The sequence below is a fragment of the Phialemonium atrogriseum genome (genome assembly GCF_030411735.1).
Source record: "Phialemonium atrogriseum strain 8032-3 unplaced genomic scaffold QBC33scaffold_5, whole genome shotgun sequence".
In the NCBI taxonomy this organism is placed as follows: Eukaryota; Fungi; Ascomycota; class Sordariomycetes; order Cephalothecales; family Cephalothecaceae; genus Phialemonium; species Phialemonium atrogriseum.
In genome coordinates, this window is record NW_026848142.1 from 694,399 (window position 1) to 710,985 (window position 16,587).

The following is a 16,587-nucleotide window of genomic DNA, read 5'->3' on the forward strand; positions in this document are numbered from 1 at the left end:
ATGGCCTGGTCTCGCGGCTCGTTGAGAGTCGCCATTCCCAGGTCGTATATCATCTTCCATTCAACTTCAGCATGCAACTCTCTGTGAACATCCCCCCTGACAAACGTGGCTTGGCCCAACGATGGTTTATGCCATTCAGGTGGTATATAATCACTTCTCTCGAGAGGCCATAGAAGGGACGAGGATGGAAAGAATGCATTGGGTCTCATGCGGGCAATGCGAGTGGTGCTGGGAACAGTCATTCCTCTATCTACAGTATCATAGCCATAACCTCGTGTAACGCATATCCAGCCAACCTCGTCCTCAACACCTTGTCGGAACTCATAATCATGCCAAGTTAAACCATTTCCTTCGTATTGCATGCCTCTCCCTCGCCCCTGTGTTGAGCAAAGCCAATTCATAAACAGATGCAGCCGCGTGGCTTGTATATCAAGGGTATAACGTGCACTGAAAGCAAAAATTCCACCGAGCCCTCGGAGATACAATCCGGCGTTAAGGTCAGAAAGATATAATCAGTGCGACTCCTTTGTGCCGAATTTGCTAAGTACAATGTGTCTTCGGCACATGTAACGGAACGGAAGCCGGACGGAAAGATGGGGTGATAAAAGAGTACAGCCAGTGCCATAACTCGAAAAGAGATGTGGTGCCGGGTCAACTGGGTTGAAACACCCAAGGGCCACCTGTTCACCGAAGGGATGTTCAGGTTGCCAATGAGGGCAGCTCCGGTCGTGTTGGCATTGGGCCAGTTTCATCGGCATCGTATCTCGCAACTGGGTGTCGTGCTCTCTGCCTCGAATGGATATCAATGAGCATTTCGATGAGGGTTTCCGCGTCTGCGTACAATGCGTCCAGCTCTGTAAGATCGCTCGCAAGTGTTGTCCCATCGAGGCGAGGTAGCCTATACGCCGCGAAGACTATGCCGCGATTGTTCGGCTGCGGCCTCTTCTTCTTGGAGTTGAGTTTCGGCGAGGCAGAGGAGTCGCGCCCCGAACCCGTGCTTCCCTGTAGGCCGACTCCAGTGTAGAAAGAACAGCTGTAGCCTCTTGAAAACTCATCCGCCGCGGCGTGTTCGCTTCGATATTCGAGCCAGCCATCTGTCCTTAGTACTTTCTGGTGGACTGGGGCAGAGATGCGGAAAGGCGACATGACCGATGGGAGGCCATAGCCAGCCAACAACCGACCTGTCATGCCTGTTCTTGGATTAATACAAGCCAGGGAGGCTTGTCCGTCTAGCGGGTCGCCTAATGCCGTAAGCCTGGCTGTACGTGCCGGCTCGTAAGCCTTATGTTGCGTGATGCCAAGATTCTTGGGCCACAAATTCACCACGTAGACGAGGTCAAATTTGTATCTAGCCGCTATCCTTGCGGCTTCGAATGCAGCGGCGGTCGCGGGCCGGCTGGTAAGTGGTGAAGAGAGGGTGAGAAGTGGGTAGCATCTCGTCTTTTCCGCAGGAGATGAAGGCGATGGGGGATCTGGAGGCAGGCCGCAAGTGGGAGGTTGTGATGGAGAAGGGGCTTGGGGGCGGCCATCGGCAATATCGTCATCGCTGAGAGAGAGAAACTCGTCGAGGCTAGGCTCCTTGAGAACAGGATCTCGACTTCGTAGCGGCGCAGACGCTGACAATGTCGAGTCACTCAGGGCCTTCCGGAGTGGCGTCACGTCGAAACGACTCGTCTCCGGATTTCCGAGACTGACGGGTCTCAGGGACTGCATTTCTTGGCTGGGCATGCCGTCACTTTTTTGATCACCGTCGTCGTCTTCGAGCACCGGCGACAGGCTGGGTGACGGCTCGGGGGTTAGACAGTCCCTCGGTGGCACCGCAGGACGCGCCTTCACGACTCTTAGGGGCAACGGCGAGGGGCACTCTTCGTGGTCCGAGAGTGGAGGGGTGTCAGGGCGGTTCGAATGAAATCTATGTAGTAATGCGTGGGAATTGTCCAAGCTGCGCTGTTGAACGGGGCTTGAGAGGGGTGATGCCGTTGACGAGGAAGACAGAGAGCCGTCCGGGCTTGGCGTTGCATTCTGGGCGAAACTGAACTCAAGCAAGCCGGCGATTGAGGCGTTGTTCCGCCTGTGAAGGAGTGATGATGTCCGCCTCGGCACTTGAGGAGATTGGTAAATCCCAATAATTGTGGGCGGTCTCGTGGAAGTCTGGCGAGATGGGGTTGAAGCCTCGGGGAGACTGTGCGCTCGGCGTGTGGGTTGGGATGCTAGAACGGCTTCATCTCTTGCCAGCATCCGCGTTGAGGTGGGTCTTATGAAGGAAGGGTGAGGGAAAATCTGAGAGTTGGTGGCCGACTCCATTTGGGTTATTTGAGCTGGCGGAGAGGAAGGTGTGCCAGATCTGGTTCCGCCAAAGAGGGAGTCGCGAAATGCGGCGGCTTTCTTTGTCCTCGAGAAGAACTTCTCCAACTTGTCAAAGTTCTTCTCCAACCTGTCCCGGCCTGTCGCCATGGTGTAGTTGGGGCTTACAGCCGATCTAGTCAAACAGTTAGATATGATGCGCCTGGCACGAGGGATCTCCATACGTACAGGATATGCATAGTGATGCCTTACAGCAGTAATGCAGGGTTGTGTGGGGTTTTATGGCGAGCCAGTAACTGCTCCTCTTAGGGCAGAATAGACATCACAGGACACTCTTTGCGTCAAGTCGAAAGGGTTTCCGGAGGCGACGCGAAGGATGGCTGGCATGTGGCCAGTCGAGGATACACCTGATACGATCGTGGTCGTCTTCAAAGCCTCCAATTGCACAAGCTGTTGAAGATGATACCCTTGACAAAGCAGACCAGCTTGTGTCGAGTTGGATTGACGGTAGAAACTGTGCTGAGAGAGGCAGGAGGCAGATGTTTGTTCGTGTAAGGCGAAAGTGAGATGGACCGAGATTTCAACCTGTTGTGCTTCCCCAGTCTTCCAGGTTGTATGTTGTGTATGTACGAACTTGGGTCCTCCACATGCAAGTCGAATGACGGGGCCGGGGAGAGACATGGATCATATATGGCTCACGGACGGTGGAGTGTGATCGAGAGCGGCTGGAAAAGGCTTACTACCTCCCAGCTTGACAGTTTGTCGGAGTAACAGATAGGTACATAGGTAAACTGCCTAAGCAAGTACGGGGTAATAATGTGGCAGACTGTCTTGCCCGACGAGTTCAGAAGAAGGAAACATGGGAGGTGGCGAGAGACTAATCCGCAGAGAACATGATAACGCCCCCCACAATGTGGAAATCAACCGCAAGTGGGAGAGGCCGAGGCTTGGGGAGCGCCAGGAAAACTTGGTCGTGGCTTCCCCCATTGGCCCCGATTGTCTTGAACGAAGTGATAGTAAGATCTGGAAAAGTAAGACCCAGCTTTGAACCCACCAGCTTTTGCTTTTTCCTAGAGAGAAAGGCAAGTACTGCACCATGGTGGTAGAGACTGTGTACCTACCGGGGAGGGGATGAGGTGCGCAGTTGGACAAGGAAGGAGCTCCCGTCTGGATAGGATCCAGGTGACCAACCAACCAACAAGGAAGCGCGACTACCTAGCTAGGTAGGTTACTACCGATGTAGGTTGAAAGAGGAGACGGGAAGACCCTCGCTCACCTCGCCAACTCCCGGTCACCTCGCTGTTCCTTCGTTGCATATCAAAACGAAGAGCGAGTTTTGTCCACACGCTTGGCCACCTCTACCAACTAGTAATGGGGTAGGACCCGACTGCATAGGTATTCATTCCATCGTGGCTTTTCGCTCACTGAGTTATGAAACCCCCGATAAATGGGAACAACACCAAATCAGAACAGATCCCAGGCGCAAAACTACGCCAGAGATCAGGGAACGTGGCGGGGGAGCAAGGGAGGAACCGAAGTCACCTCCTCGTGTTACACTCGCACGGTCATAAACATAACGCAAAGCATGAAGCGCTTACAGGGGTTTATACACTAACAGGGGTATAGCACAGTGGAGCGTCTGTGATTTACCCCGCAGCAGTTCGCAGATGCAACCCCATTGCTGCATTTCAACTGGCGGTGACCACGCATCTCAACGGCCTCAACCTCGTCAATTCTCTCGGTGGCAGCCGAGATCACCACGGGCACTACTCTGCACCTAGCGCACCATGGCACACGCTCTGGAATCCTACATTACGGAGTACGCTCACGCTTCCAAAATGCGTCAACCGTCTCCGAATACCGCAGCTTGGCAGGCCGTTGCGCACGAACCTGTCTTTTGAGATGCTTCCATAGCAACTATCCGACCAGGGGTGAACCGCTCACTCCCTTTCGCCCCCTCCCTCTGGCCAAGGGAGAGGAAAAGTTTTCATCTGGTTTGCCCTTTCTTCTTTTCTTTTTGCCCGCCACTGGAGCTGATAAACTTGGCCACGCGCGAAATATCTCCACATAGCTTGCCCTAACTCCACTTGCTTCCTTTTTCCAGCGCACAATAACATCTCCCTTCCCTGTCCAGCGATCGTAGATAACGTCAGTAATTGGCGCGATAGATCACCCGGCAGTCCCGGGAATTGGGGCCCGGCCTTCGATAGGTGGTGTCTACGCAGTAATGTTGGTGGATGGCGGATCCTCGCAACTTGTCTGGGCCTCAAAGAGTCAACACAGCCCCTCTGATACTCCCCAGCCAAGCTGGGCACTTCAGTCCCAACTGGGGATGGCGACGCTCTAGGTTGCTTACTAGACTAGACGCAGAAAAAAGGAAACAGTGTCTCACAACGTACATACTGAGAACTCAATTATCAATGTTGACAGCTTCCGTTGGGCAATATGCTGTCGTACAGGGTAATTTTACTTTGGAACCTGTTCCTCCGCCTCTTCAGTTGAATCTCGAGTTTCATTTGTCTTCCAGCCAGATAGCCAATTAAAAGCTGTGATGAGGCGAGCCATTGTAGCAGAAGGATTCCCTTGAGTTTGCTCCTTGATAACGGGAAGCCACCACAGAATGTGAAGCTTGCTGAGTTGTTGACCAAGGACAAGGCGTGGAGACGAACGAGTCACGACACCCCATCGCTGACATAGTACCCAGATCTTGGCTCTGTTCTTCCCTGTTTTCTCAACTAAGTAGTTCCTTGTTGTGCCTGTCACTAATCCGTACTTGTTAGTATCCTCTCCTTCGGGCTTTCATGTAAACTAGGGCTCTGCTTGCAACAACCGAGGCAGTTCCAGAATCAAGGACCTGAATTCGAGCCCGGCAGAATCCCTCGCTACCGGGAACCGTGGCGGTACGACAGGACGAAAGCTGTGCCACCATCGAACTGCAGTGAAACCACACTCTGTAATCTTGCACAAATGATGCACCTTATTCTCAGCCACTCGTTGGCGAACGTCAGTTGCTTCTCAGTAGCTCCACGCTCCACGCTCCACGATGCAGCTGCATGGGATGGTTTGCAAATTGGGCTGTTTCCATTTTACACATGCTACATACAACGATCCAAGGCCGTATGTATCTGGAGGGTATTAGCTTGAAGTCTCATCTCCTTGCAGGACAGATGATGGCTAATGACCTTGGCGTGCATGCGGAGCGATCAAATAAATCATGGATGGGCAATTGCTACTGACGCGAGACCGTGGCCATGAACTACTCGAAGCAAGGGGGCTGAACAAAAAGCTCAGTGATCGACACGGATCGACTACCGGAGCAGCCTCGTCTGCAGCCACAGGTCTGGGCCCTCAGCTAGTCATGGACACCGCATCAACGATTGCGTACTCGCGCCCAGCCGGCACTGGCCCCTCCCAGACCCCCAGCCCGTCGACGTGGAAACATAATACTATACGAAGTCCCCAGGGAGTGGCGGCGGCGTCTGCTACAAGCCCACAGCTTAGTCTCCCCTTTCCTCGTCCACTTCGCCAAATAGGTTCATGAAGGCCGTGTGCACCTCGTCCGTCAGATCACTAGCTTGCAATGAGCGCCCCTTCTTAGCGAAGGCGAGGCGAGAGCATTCCTGTCCAGACCCCCCCGCTGCCGTTAGCAAACCATGCAATGCCGAAAAGGAAAGGTCGTCAAGGGCTGCCATTCAGGGGCTCGCAGCCCCCGCCTTCAGGGGGGAGGCACAACTCACCCTCGTAATCGCACTGCCCCCAAACACCGCCAACCCGACGGTCTCCCTCTCGCTCAGCCGCCCGCCCGTCTCCCAGATGCCGTCCAGGTAAGCCTTCCTCCAGCCCAGGAACGTGGCGATGCTGCCCGTCAGCGTATCCCCCTGCCCGCCGCTCCTCTTCCTCCCGCCGACCAGGTCCACCGCCAGCGTCGTCTTGCCGTCCGATATCAGGTCCGTCCCGCCCTTCTGCACGATCGTGACGCCCCCCAGCGCCCTTGCCAGCGCCTCCACCTTTGCGCCCTCGCCCGCCCCCGCGACCTCGTCGTCGATCCCCAGCGCGCCGGTCAGGCGGCCGAACTCGACGACGTTGGGCGTCAGCACGGCGGCGGGGTAGCCGCGCACGAGGCCCGGGTCGCGCTGCACGAGGGCGAGGGCGTCTGCGTCGAGGACCAGCGGCGTGCCGCGGTCGCGGGCGGCGCGGATGACGCGCGCGCACACGTCGTGCATCAGCGGGTCGCGGCCCAGGCCGGGGCCGATGACGAGCACGTGCAGCCGGGGGAGCATCGCGATGATGGACTCGGCGATGCGGGCCGGGTCGGTGTCGGCGGATGGGGAGGTGATGGAGCCCGCGAGGGTGGACGGCGAGGACCGCATTAGAGGGTGTACCATCAGGTTTGGCGAGTAGGTCTTGATCACGGCTGCGGCGTTGGGGGTGCAGACGACGTGGGACTGCGTGGTGGTGAGCGAGACGGGCGGGGTTATCAGCGCTCGCGGCGGGCCCGGACACCTCGGGCTGCTCGAGGTAAACGTACCATATCACACCCCAGTCTTGCGCTTGCCATTGCCGAGAAGTACGGTGCCCCTGTGTAATCCTCACTCCCGCCAATGACTGCCACTCGCCCAAGTTGCCCTGTCCGGCGTACCCCACGAGTTAGCCGGCCTGAGATCTCTCGTAGACGTAGAAAGGAATAGAAAAGCGCCAGTCATTCGGGGTCCTTGCTCGCGCTCGAGGACCCCACGACTCGTGGTCGGCGAGGGATCACGGACGGGGCGTACCTTTGTGGAACTTGTCGAGCATCGGCGGCACCAGTTGCCGGACCTTGGTGAGGATCTCTTTCGTAGCAGCAGACATGTCTGGAACAGTCGAGGTATCGGAGATCATCGTCGGCGCCTGGGGTCCGCGTTTCTTGCCTCGGGGTCAGCTCGTTGTCTTGGGAGCCTACGGCAAGCTGGAAACGTTGTGGTTGATGATGTCAGTGACTTTGGTGAGAGGGCCGTGGAGAACATGGAAGTGAGAGAACCCAAATGACTTACGAATGGATCGGAAGGGTTGTCAATGCCTCAATTGGTGGAATAAGAGCATCTGAAGCTGAGAGATGGTTGGATTGGTAAGTGCCAGACATTTTGGCGACTGAACGACTTGGATTTGTATGGCACCACCCGATCTTGCTGACGTAGTTGGTCGATGATGTGCCGCCGAATCTGGTAGTCGAGAAGCATTAGGTAATCAACAACAACATTCCAGTCGAACCAAGTCTACTTTGTTGCAAGGTCACAAGTCAATTGGCACAAAGTACGGTGTGTATAGGGCCTCGGATCGTGTACATGTCCGCAGCTGGAGAAGACATGCTCGAAGAGGTGAAGCACTTCCATCAAAAAAGGAGGTGGTAGTTCAAAGCACAATATGTGGCCGAGCGAGGATGAAGGGGCGCAAACTCAATAATTCGATGATATTTTGATACCAATCATACAGGGGGGTTCGACGACAAACGTTGAGTTGACAGTTGTAACGTAATATCTAGGTGTGAAGGTGATGAATCAAGGTCAAGAAGCAACTGATTTCTCCCTTCACATCGCTTCCAGTCCAGCTTGGCACAAATAAAAGAGTAGATTTTATAAAGATTGCGATGATTACGGACAAAAGGAATCGAGTGCTTGATTGAGTATTCGGCTCTATTTTACAGTGGTTCGACTGGAGAATCTCCCCTCCCGCACTTCCATGCCTCAGTCCCAGCACCCGAAACGGAAGCTTCCTCTCTAAACGACGCACCCGGACGCGGTATAAACAGTCATCTACCCCCATACATCTTCTCCAAGAACCCCAGCAAGGTCTGAGTCTGCTGCAATTAACCCAGGAAGCTCTTGGTGAAGGTCTGGATGATCTCCTTCAACCTGGCCTCGAGGTCCTTGCTGATCGAACCCTCCTTGTCGATGGTTGTGATGACATCGGCCTCATTGGTCTTGAGGTGCGCCAGGAAGTCAGCCTCCCACTGCAGGATCTTGCCGACGGGGACCTGGTCGAGGTAACCGTTGACACCAGCGAAGATGAGGGGAACCATCTCGTTGACGGCCATGGGAGAGTACTGCTTCTGCTTGAGAAGCTCGGTCAACTGGAGAGGATATTAGCTTCGTATGCTCTGGCACTCTATCATCGATCAAGTACTTACGCGTTCACCTCTGCTGAGGGTCTGCTTGGTGGCGGCATCCAAATCGGAACCGAACTGGGCGAAGGCGGCGACCTCACGGTATTGGGCCAAGAAGAGCTTGAGCGAACCAGCGACTTGCTTCATGGCCTTGAGCTGGGCAGCAGAGCCGACACGGGAGACGGAAAGACCGACGTTGATGGCAGGTCGGATACCCTTGTAGAAGAGCTCAGCCTCCAGGAAGATCTGGCCGTCGGTAATGGAAATGACGTTGGTGGGGATGTAGGCAGACACATCACCGCCCTGGGTCTCGATGATGGGCAGGGCAGTCATGGAACCACCGCCGTGCTTGTCGTTCAACTTGGCAGCACGCTCGAGGAGACGAGAGTGGAGGTAGAAGACGTCACCGGGGTAAGCCTCACGGCCGGGGGGACGACGCAGGAGCAGGGACATCTGGCGGTAGGCGACAGCCTGCTTGGACAGATCGTCGTAGATGATGAGCGAGTGCTTGCCGTTGTCACGGAACCACTCGCCGATGGAGGCACCGGTGAAGGGGGCAAGGTACTGCAGAGGAGCGGCCTCGGAGGCAGTGGCGGCGACGACGATAGAGTACTTCATGGCGTCGTTCTCCTCGAGGGTCTTGACGAGCTGGGCGACGGTGGATCGCTTCTGGCCGACGGCGACGTAGACGCAGTACAGCTTCTTGGTCTCATCGGTGCCGTTGTTCCACCGCTTCTGGTTGAGCATGGTGTCGAGGGCGACGGCAGTCTTACCGGTCTGACGATCACCGATAATCAGCTCACGCTGGCCACGGCCAATGGGCACCATGGCATCGATAGACTTCATGCCAGTCTGCACTGGCTGGTTGACGGAGCGGCGAGGGAGAATGCCGGGGGCCTTGAGCTGGGCTCGGCGCCTCTCCTTGGTGTTGAGGGGGCCCTTGCCGTCGATGGGGTTGCCGAGAGCGTCGACGACACGGCCGAGAAGCTCGGGGCCGACAGGGACATCAACCTGAGGCGACAGTAAGCAATCGTGTCGTTGTCGGGAATTTAATATCAACTCACAATCTCGCCGGTACGCTTGACGGTCTCACCCTCCCTGACCAGACGATCGGAACCGAAGAGCACGACACCGACCTGGCCAGCCTCGAGGTTCATGCACATGCCCTTGACACCGGAGGCGAACCTGTATATCATGTTAGTGGCCGCAGTCTTGAGTTGACGGCAGGTCAAAGGCCGGGAATAACATACTCGACCAGCTCCTCGGCCTGGACATTGGCCATGCCATGGACACGGGCAATACCGTCACTGTGAGGAAGATCCAGGTTAGCATTTTCCTTGACAAATCCTGTCCAAACATTTCTTCGCATGCTCCTTGATCAATTGACGTTGGGGGTGGTGGGCGATTGAAGGCGTCCCATCCCCATCCCCATCGTCGCGGTGCCAAGAGCTGCCGGTCCAGGCAAAACGTACCCGACGGAGAGAACGCGACCAGTCTCGGCGAGGTTGGACTCCTCCTGAACACCACGGATCCGCTGCTCGAGAATGGAGGAGACCTCAGTTGGTGATGCCTTCGCGTCGGCGGCGTATGTTCGGAGTTGGAAGCTCAGGGCTGCGGGTGCGGCATTTCGTGCCTGGCGGGTGCAAAACAAGTTAGCCGAAAGGCCGAGAATCAACCACCAAAGCTCTCGGAAAGAGCTCCAAAAGGCCATCCACGACCCATGTACCCGTCTCAAAGTCTTCAATCGGGGGCTGGCGACACTCGATGATGACATTGAGATTGGATTCGAGGTGCCTTGGATGGAATTGGGGCGGAATCGGCCGGGCGGAGGCATCACTCACCACGGCAACTCTGCTGGTGGCAGAGATGGCACCCACGGCACGCGTGGACTGTCGGAGGGCGTTCCGGAACATATTAGAGCGTTATCTAACGACAACTAGGATAGGGAGAAAAGCAATTGCAAATGGATTGCAATTGGGAGAGGGGAGATTGAGACGGAGGAGATGTTGGAAGTTTGCAGAGGTTCCGGGCGGGAGTTTTTTGCAAGAGGACAGTGGATTTGGTAAGAGGGAGGAGGTGGAGCCGAGCTCACCCGTCGACCAATCAGCCACGGTCCCCTAATTTTCCTCAGTTCCGAGGCTCCACATCAACATTTGACCCGTTGAGATGGAATTGGCTTTGATCAACATTGCGATGCCTTCAATAATTCCTTCATAATTCCTGGTCGTCAGCAACATCTGTTCCGACCTTTGCGCCATTGGACGTGAGAGCGTCGACTTCTATAGCATATAAAGTGCTCGCGTTTGGCTGGCCAATCCCGTCTTATGGCGAAACCTACCAGCTTTGGATGTCCAAGACCGTCTGCCTCAGATTTCTTCGGCAGACCGCCTTGGCGTCCAGCTTATTTTTACTGAACATCCTGAGGCACGGAATGATCTCCAAAGCCTTCCCATAGAGTCAATTGCGTCCTTGCTTCACGTCTGCTTCTAGGCGAAAGCCACAACTGTAGCCCCATGGCGTCGGAGCTCTAGTTCCGACTGCTAGGAGGAAAGTTAACCAGCCGCCTACGCAGCGCAGTTGTCAACTCTCTTTCTATGTTTCTGTGGCCTCCTTCTGGGACAGTAGGCGAGTCCGAAGATCCCAGGGCATTCTGCCAGCAGTTATTACTGACTGATACAGGCCACGCAAATGTTTGTCTACTGTTCTTGAACGGGCGAACGGCAGGAAGTACAGCGGATGCAAGACGTCTCGATACAGTGGCTATTGTATGTTCTCGGCATACCAATTGCGGAAAATACTTGCATGGGAAAGATGCCTTCGTTGCTGGATCAAGGCCGTCCAGCAGCCCTTGCATATGTCCTTTGAGCTACCTCCACGAACGGGTCAAGGCAGGGAGTCAACTTGAGGGGGCTGGCAACGAGCACGAGATAACCTTGCCAGCTGAACTCCGAGTCCTGTCAACTCTGCCGCAAACGCGTGGAAGCAGAGGGGGTAACCGCATCGTCATTGTCATCTACAATTGAGCGTTGCTGAGGTTGACGGCCCGTCTGAGAAGAAGCTGTCTCGAGCAAGCATTGGTTATGAGTGTTCTTGTGGCTGTGCCGGTTCACACCGAGTATCTCTTCGAGGGTGGTCATTCTGTATAACCTGACAGCATTGATTCAGCCCATTGCCTGATGCACCAACAAGGTATCTATCTACCTCTGGGTTGTCCTCTATCGCAGTCCTCCTGCGATTGGGTAGGGGAATATGTTTCGTGCTATTACAGATCCATTGAGAAGAGCTATCCTTGAATCTACTACGCAGTAGGTATCAAAGTATGGAATTGGGAACAACATTAAACATATTAACCCATTGTCTCTTCGAATGTGATCTTATCTTACCAGACGCTACAAGAGCTGTTGGGGGAGCTGTTGGAGCTGGAACTGGAACAGGGGCACGGGCGTCGTTCCAGGAGGAGGCGGGGCGTGTGTAAGCTGACCCAACGCCAACTGCAAAGAACATTTCCAAATTTCCGGATTGGGTCCTGAATAGAGTGCTCATAATCCACCAACCTACTCATTCGTCTAGTTCTTCGCCGGCCGATTGAGCGAGACGCATTAATTCATGTTTGTCTTGAGAGAGTCAAGCTTGCCAACTTGTTGATGGCAGGCGAGATGCAGCCTCACCTCCCATAAGTCTAATCCATCCAGTCGAGTTCCCACCCAACCTACCTACCTAGGTGCCTACCTACATTTAGCCGCCGCCATCATGTCCCACCACCGAGACCACGACCGGGACGGCGACCTTTCGCTCTTGAATCAACCAGGCCCGTCCAAACCCAGAATGTCGCGCGAGTCTCTCTCCTCCGTCAGCACGACGAGCCTCGTCTTCGAGCGCATCCACGACCGCCTCGCCCACGAACGCTCCCCCAAGGGCCACCGCGGTGGCCGCGATGGCGCCTACTACGCCGCCCGCGACGGCCGGGCAGGCGTCGATGACGACGACGAAGAATATGAAGAAGACGACCGGCTGAAGGAAGAGCTGGCCGCCGACGACCTCGAGACGGGGCCCTTCCTGGCCGGAAATGGGTCCTCTCGCGGAGGCGGCGGGGCTGGAACACGCGGCGGCGCAGGCGGCAGCAAGCAAATGGACCGGTCGCTGCGGCGGGCGCTGATTGCGGGGTCGGTGCTGTTCGTCTGCATCTGGCTGATCGGCGCCTTCGTGTACATATCGGCGGGGCGGAACGAGCAGCACACGTCAGGGGCCGCGGTGAGCAGTCACGCCCCACAGGCGACGGCGGGCACGCAGACCCCCGACGCCAACGCCGACGCCGCGACCAGCAAGGTGACGCTCGACCAGGTGCTGGGCGGCCAATGGCTCGCCAAGCACCACGGCATCAGCTGGATCGCCGGCGCCGATGGCGAGGACGGCCTGCTGCTGGAGCGCGGCGCCGCGGGGAAGGACTACCTCGTCGTCGAGGACGTTCGCTCCCAGAACCCGGAGATCGCCGACGGCGGGGACGGGGTTGCCGGCGTGCAGGGCACAAAGTCGCTGATGGCGAGGGGCACGTTTGCCCATGGGGGCCGATACCACAAGCCCGACGACGCGGTGCCGAGCCAGGACCTGCGGAGGGTCCTGCTCGCCACGGACAAGCAGTCGAACTGGCGCCACTCGTCCACGGCCGTGTATTGGATTTTCGACGTCGAGACCCAGAGCGCGGAACCGCTGGTGCCGGGAGAGCCGGGCGCGAGGCTCCAGCTTGCCAGGTGGAGCCCAACGAGCGATGCGATCGTCTTCACGAGGCAAAACAACATATATCTGCGGAAGGTCGGAGATAAGGAAGTCAAGAAGGTCACGCAGGACGGAGGGCCCGAGGTTTTTAACGGGGTGCCTGACTGGGTCTACGAAGAGGAAGTCCTGGGCGGGGCCAGCGCGACTTGGTGGTCGCAGGACGGAAACTATTTCGCCTTCTTGAGGACGAATGAGTCCGGCGTCCCTGAATATCCGGTCCAATACTTCGTCTCGCGACCCAGCGGCGTGCAGCCCGAGCCAGGCGAGGAGGCCTACCCGGAGGTTCGCATGATTAAGTATCCCAAGGCTGGAGCCCACAACCCTATCGTCGATCTGAAGTTCTACGACGTCCAAAGAGGTGACGTCTTTGATGTTAAGGTTTCGGATCGCTTTTCGGATGATGACAGACTCATTACCAGCGTCCTCTGGGCTGGGGGTAAGGTCGTTATCAAGGAGACAAATCGCGTCAGCGATGTTATGCATGTCTTACTCGTCGACGTTGCCTCGAGAACGGGGAAGACAGTTAGAACCGTGGACGTGAAGAGCATCGACGGAGGGTGGTTTGAGATCTCGCAGAGCGCCCGCTACATACCAGCAGACGCCACGAAGGGCCGCAAAGACGATGGCTATATCGATACTGTCATTCACGAGGACAGGGATCATCTGGCGTACTTTGTCCCCCTCGACAATCCCGAACCTATCATGCTTACGTCGGGAAAGTGGGAAGTTGTGAATGCCCCCTCCGCCATCGACCTGGAAAGGAACCTGGTTTACTTCGTTGCGACCAAGGAATCGTCCATCCAACGCCACGTGTATAGCGTCAAGCTCACCGGGAAGGATCTGACCCCCTTAACAGACACTACGGGAGAGGGCTACTACGATGTGTCTTTCTCGAATGGAGCTGGATATGCTCTTCTTTCGTACCAGGGACCAGAGGTTCCTTGGCAGAAGGTGGTCAGCACCCCCAGCAATCCCAACCAATACGAGCACATAGTCGAACAGAATGCAGGACTCGCCGAGAGCGCCAAGCGGCACGACCTCCCGGTCAAGATCTACGGCACAATCAACGTCGACGGGATCGACCTCAACTACGTGGAACGCCGCCCGCCGCACTTTGACAAAAACAAGAAATACCCCGTCCTCTTCCAGCAATACAGTGGCCCAGTCTCTCAGTCCGTGAACAAAAGGTTCGCCGTCGACTTCCAGTCGTATGTGGCCTCCAACCTGGGCTACCTGGTTGTGACCGTCGACGGCAGAGGCACTGGCTTCATCGGCCGGAAGGCGCGCGTAATCATCCGCGGCGACCTGGGCCGGTGGGAGTCGCACGATCAGATCGCGGCAGCGAAGCACTGGGCGGGCCTAGACTACGTGGACGCCTCTCGCCTCGCCATATGGGGCTGGTCGTACGGCGGGTACACGACGCTCAAGACGCTCGAGCAGGATGCCGGGGAGACGTTCAGCTACGGCATGGCGGTCGCGCCCGTCACGGACTGGCGCTTTTACGACAGCATCTACACCGAGAGGTACATGCTCACGCCGCAGGTCAACGAAGGGGGCTACGACAGAAGCGCCATCAACAACGTCACCGCCCTGTCGCAGAACGTCCGGTTCCTGCTCATGCACGGCGTTGCCGACGACAATGTTCACATGCAGAATTCGCTGGTGCTGCTGGACAAGCTGGACTTGGACAACGTCGAAAACTACGACGTCCACGTGTTCCCCGATAGCGATCATGGAATCTACTTCCACAATGCCAATCGGATCGTGTACGACAGTAAGTCTCTTCCTCCGGCGCCCGAACCTGACTGTTGATGAAGTTGCTGACTCTGTATGCTCTAGAATTGTCCAATTGGCTCATCAATGCTTTCAATGGGGTGTGGCTCAAGGTCAATGATGCGAAGCCCATTGATACGAAGAGGGAACTGGATCTCGAAGGGAGTCAATAGCCTCGGATTATTCTGTAAACCGCCAGCTCGTGTAAGATGATCTGGAGTTATAGGAGGGAAACATTACAGCATGGCGTTCTAGGACTGAAGACAGGAAAAACGTCCCAGCAAGTGTTGATAAACAGACACCACATTTCTTTGCTTTCAGGTGTAAACAATAAAGGAACTAAAGTCTGCTTGGTAGCTCCAACTTCCATCCCATACCCATCCCAACGCGCCGCACTCCTATAACACCACTCACTCAAGCGAAGCGACCCTTCCCCTAAGAAAAAACCGCACCCGATAGCAAACCCCCTTTTGCTGGAAAGCGCCCCCAACAAGCCTAAAAAAAAGAAGAAAAAAGAAGAAAGAAAAGAAAAGAAAAAAGGGACAGAACAAACACGCCCGTCCCGTCCACCCTAGGTCTGGATGAGCTGCGGCGCCTCCTCCACCTCGGGGTTCAGTTTCTCGACGACGGCCGCCGTGCCGTAGGCGCAGACCTGCGCGAAGCCGGCGAGGTCGGCGGCGTCGAAGCGCATCGCGATGATGGCGTTGCCGCCGCGGCTCTGCGTCTCGGCCACGAGGCGACTGATGGCGTCGTTGCGGGCGCTGTAGAGCTGTTTTTGTCTGTGTCAGCTTGTTTCTCTGTTTCCCCCCCTTCCCCTCGCCCTTTATTTTGGAGGGGAGACATTAACGGGGACTCACCAAGCTCGTGAACCATTGCAGCTCCCCGCCAGCGATGCTCTTGAGCGCCATTCCCAGGCCGGCGGCCCAGTTGCGCGACCGCACGGTCAGGCCGTAGACGGCGCCCAGGACCTTGACGACGCGGTACCCGGGGATGTCGAACATGGTCGTCGTGATGACGCCGTTGGTCTCGGTGAAGCAGTGCAGGTCCTGGATATGCGGCGGTATGTCGGCCTGCTGGCCCTTCTGCTGGGCCTTCTTGTCGCGGGTCCTGTGATCCATAGCTGGCGAAGGTGGTGGGGGATGATAATGTATATGGGCTTTGTAGGCTCTTGGGGCGGGGTAGGGGGGAGGAGATTCACACTATCGTGGGCTGCGCGTTTGATGGAAATGGTGGGAATGGCCTGAGAGTGGGAGGATGATGGGACAGGGCGACTGGGAAACTAGAGACATCATGGCTCTCTTTATACCCTTTTTTGCCTCACGAGGTTGACCGGCGACTTGACGAAGCTCATCGTCAACGATCGGGCATTACTCGCAGATCTCAGGGACTCAGACACACTCAGACACACTGCCCCCAGAGAAGTGGGAGTTTTGGTGACATCCCATGCGTGTTTTGATAGGTTGTTGGCAGGGCAGCGTATTTCGTATTTCCCGCATTCTAACCATGTTAGTCGGAGTGCCTGGGGCTAGCCTGCTGTATCGGGGTACATACAGTGAGGCGTCATGCTATGTAGCAACAAGAGGGCTGAGTATGCGTAG

General features: G+C 56.2%; 5 protein-coding genes across 5 annotated transcripts; 1 reads left to right on the forward strand and 4 right to left on the reverse strand.

Annotated features, from left to right (window-relative positions):
* Positions 1 to 550: 550 nt before the first annotated feature.
* Positions 551 to 2,853, reverse strand: QBC33DRAFT_309651 (uncharacterized protein). The gene is made up of 2 exons (XM_060423467.1): positions 2,533 to 2,853; positions 551 to 2,479 (listed from the first exon to the last, which is right to left on the reverse strand). The coding sequence occupies exons 1-2, from the start codon at positions 2,541 to 2,543 to the stop codon at positions 700 to 702; spliced, it is 1,791 nt and encodes a 596-aa protein (XP_060286230.1). The 5' UTR covers positions 2,544 to 2,853; the 3' UTR covers positions 551 to 699.
* A 2,948-nt stretch (positions 2,854 to 5,801) lies between these two features.
* On the reverse strand, positions 5,802 to 7,182 carry QBC33DRAFT_576502 (H-hydrate dehydratase; the record flags this gene model as incomplete). Its single annotated transcript, XM_060430914.1, has 4 exons — positions 5,802 to 5,924; positions 6,042 to 6,749; positions 6,833 to 6,930; positions 7,077 to 7,182. The coding sequence occupies 4 exons, from the start codon at positions 7,180 to 7,182 to the stop codon at positions 5,802 to 5,804; spliced, it is 1,035 nt and encodes a 344-aa protein (XP_060286231.1).
* Positions 7,183 to 7,772: 590 nt separating this feature from the next.
* QBC33DRAFT_529938 (P-loop containing nucleoside triphosphate hydrolase protein) lies at positions 7,773 to 10,456 on the reverse strand. Its single transcript, XM_060427187.1, has 6 exons — positions 10,285 to 10,456; positions 9,916 to 10,076; positions 9,694 to 9,750; positions 9,508 to 9,628; positions 8,468 to 9,454; positions 7,773 to 8,410 (listed from the first exon to the last, which is right to left on the reverse strand). Exons 1-6 carry the CDS (start codon positions 10,354 to 10,356, stop codon positions 8,147 to 8,149), a joined length of 1,662 nt encoding a protein of 553 aa, XP_060286232.1. The 5' UTR covers positions 10,357 to 10,456; the 3' UTR covers positions 7,773 to 8,146.
* A 1,410-nt stretch (positions 10,457 to 11,866) lies between these two features.
* On the forward strand, positions 11,867 to 15,592 carry QBC33DRAFT_529942 (dipeptidyl peptidase IV N-terminal region-domain-containing protein). Its single transcript, XM_060427188.1, has 2 exons — positions 11,867 to 14,990; positions 15,056 to 15,592. The coding sequence occupies exons 1-2, from the start codon at positions 12,194 to 12,196 to the stop codon at positions 15,160 to 15,162; spliced, it is 2,904 nt and encodes a 967-aa protein (XP_060286233.1). The 5' UTR covers positions 11,867 to 12,193; the 3' UTR covers positions 15,163 to 15,592.
* QBC33DRAFT_310041 (putative heavy-metal-binding-domain-containing protein) lies at positions 15,477 to 16,301 on the reverse strand. The gene is made up of 2 exons (XM_060423469.1): positions 15,847 to 16,301; positions 15,477 to 15,758 (listed from the first exon to the last, which is right to left on the reverse strand). The coding sequence occupies exons 1-2, from the start codon at positions 16,105 to 16,107 to the stop codon at positions 15,561 to 15,563; spliced, it is 459 nt and encodes a 152-aa protein (XP_060286234.1). The 5' UTR covers positions 16,108 to 16,301; the 3' UTR covers positions 15,477 to 15,560.
* Between the last annotated feature and the right edge of the window lie 286 nt (positions 16,302 to 16,587).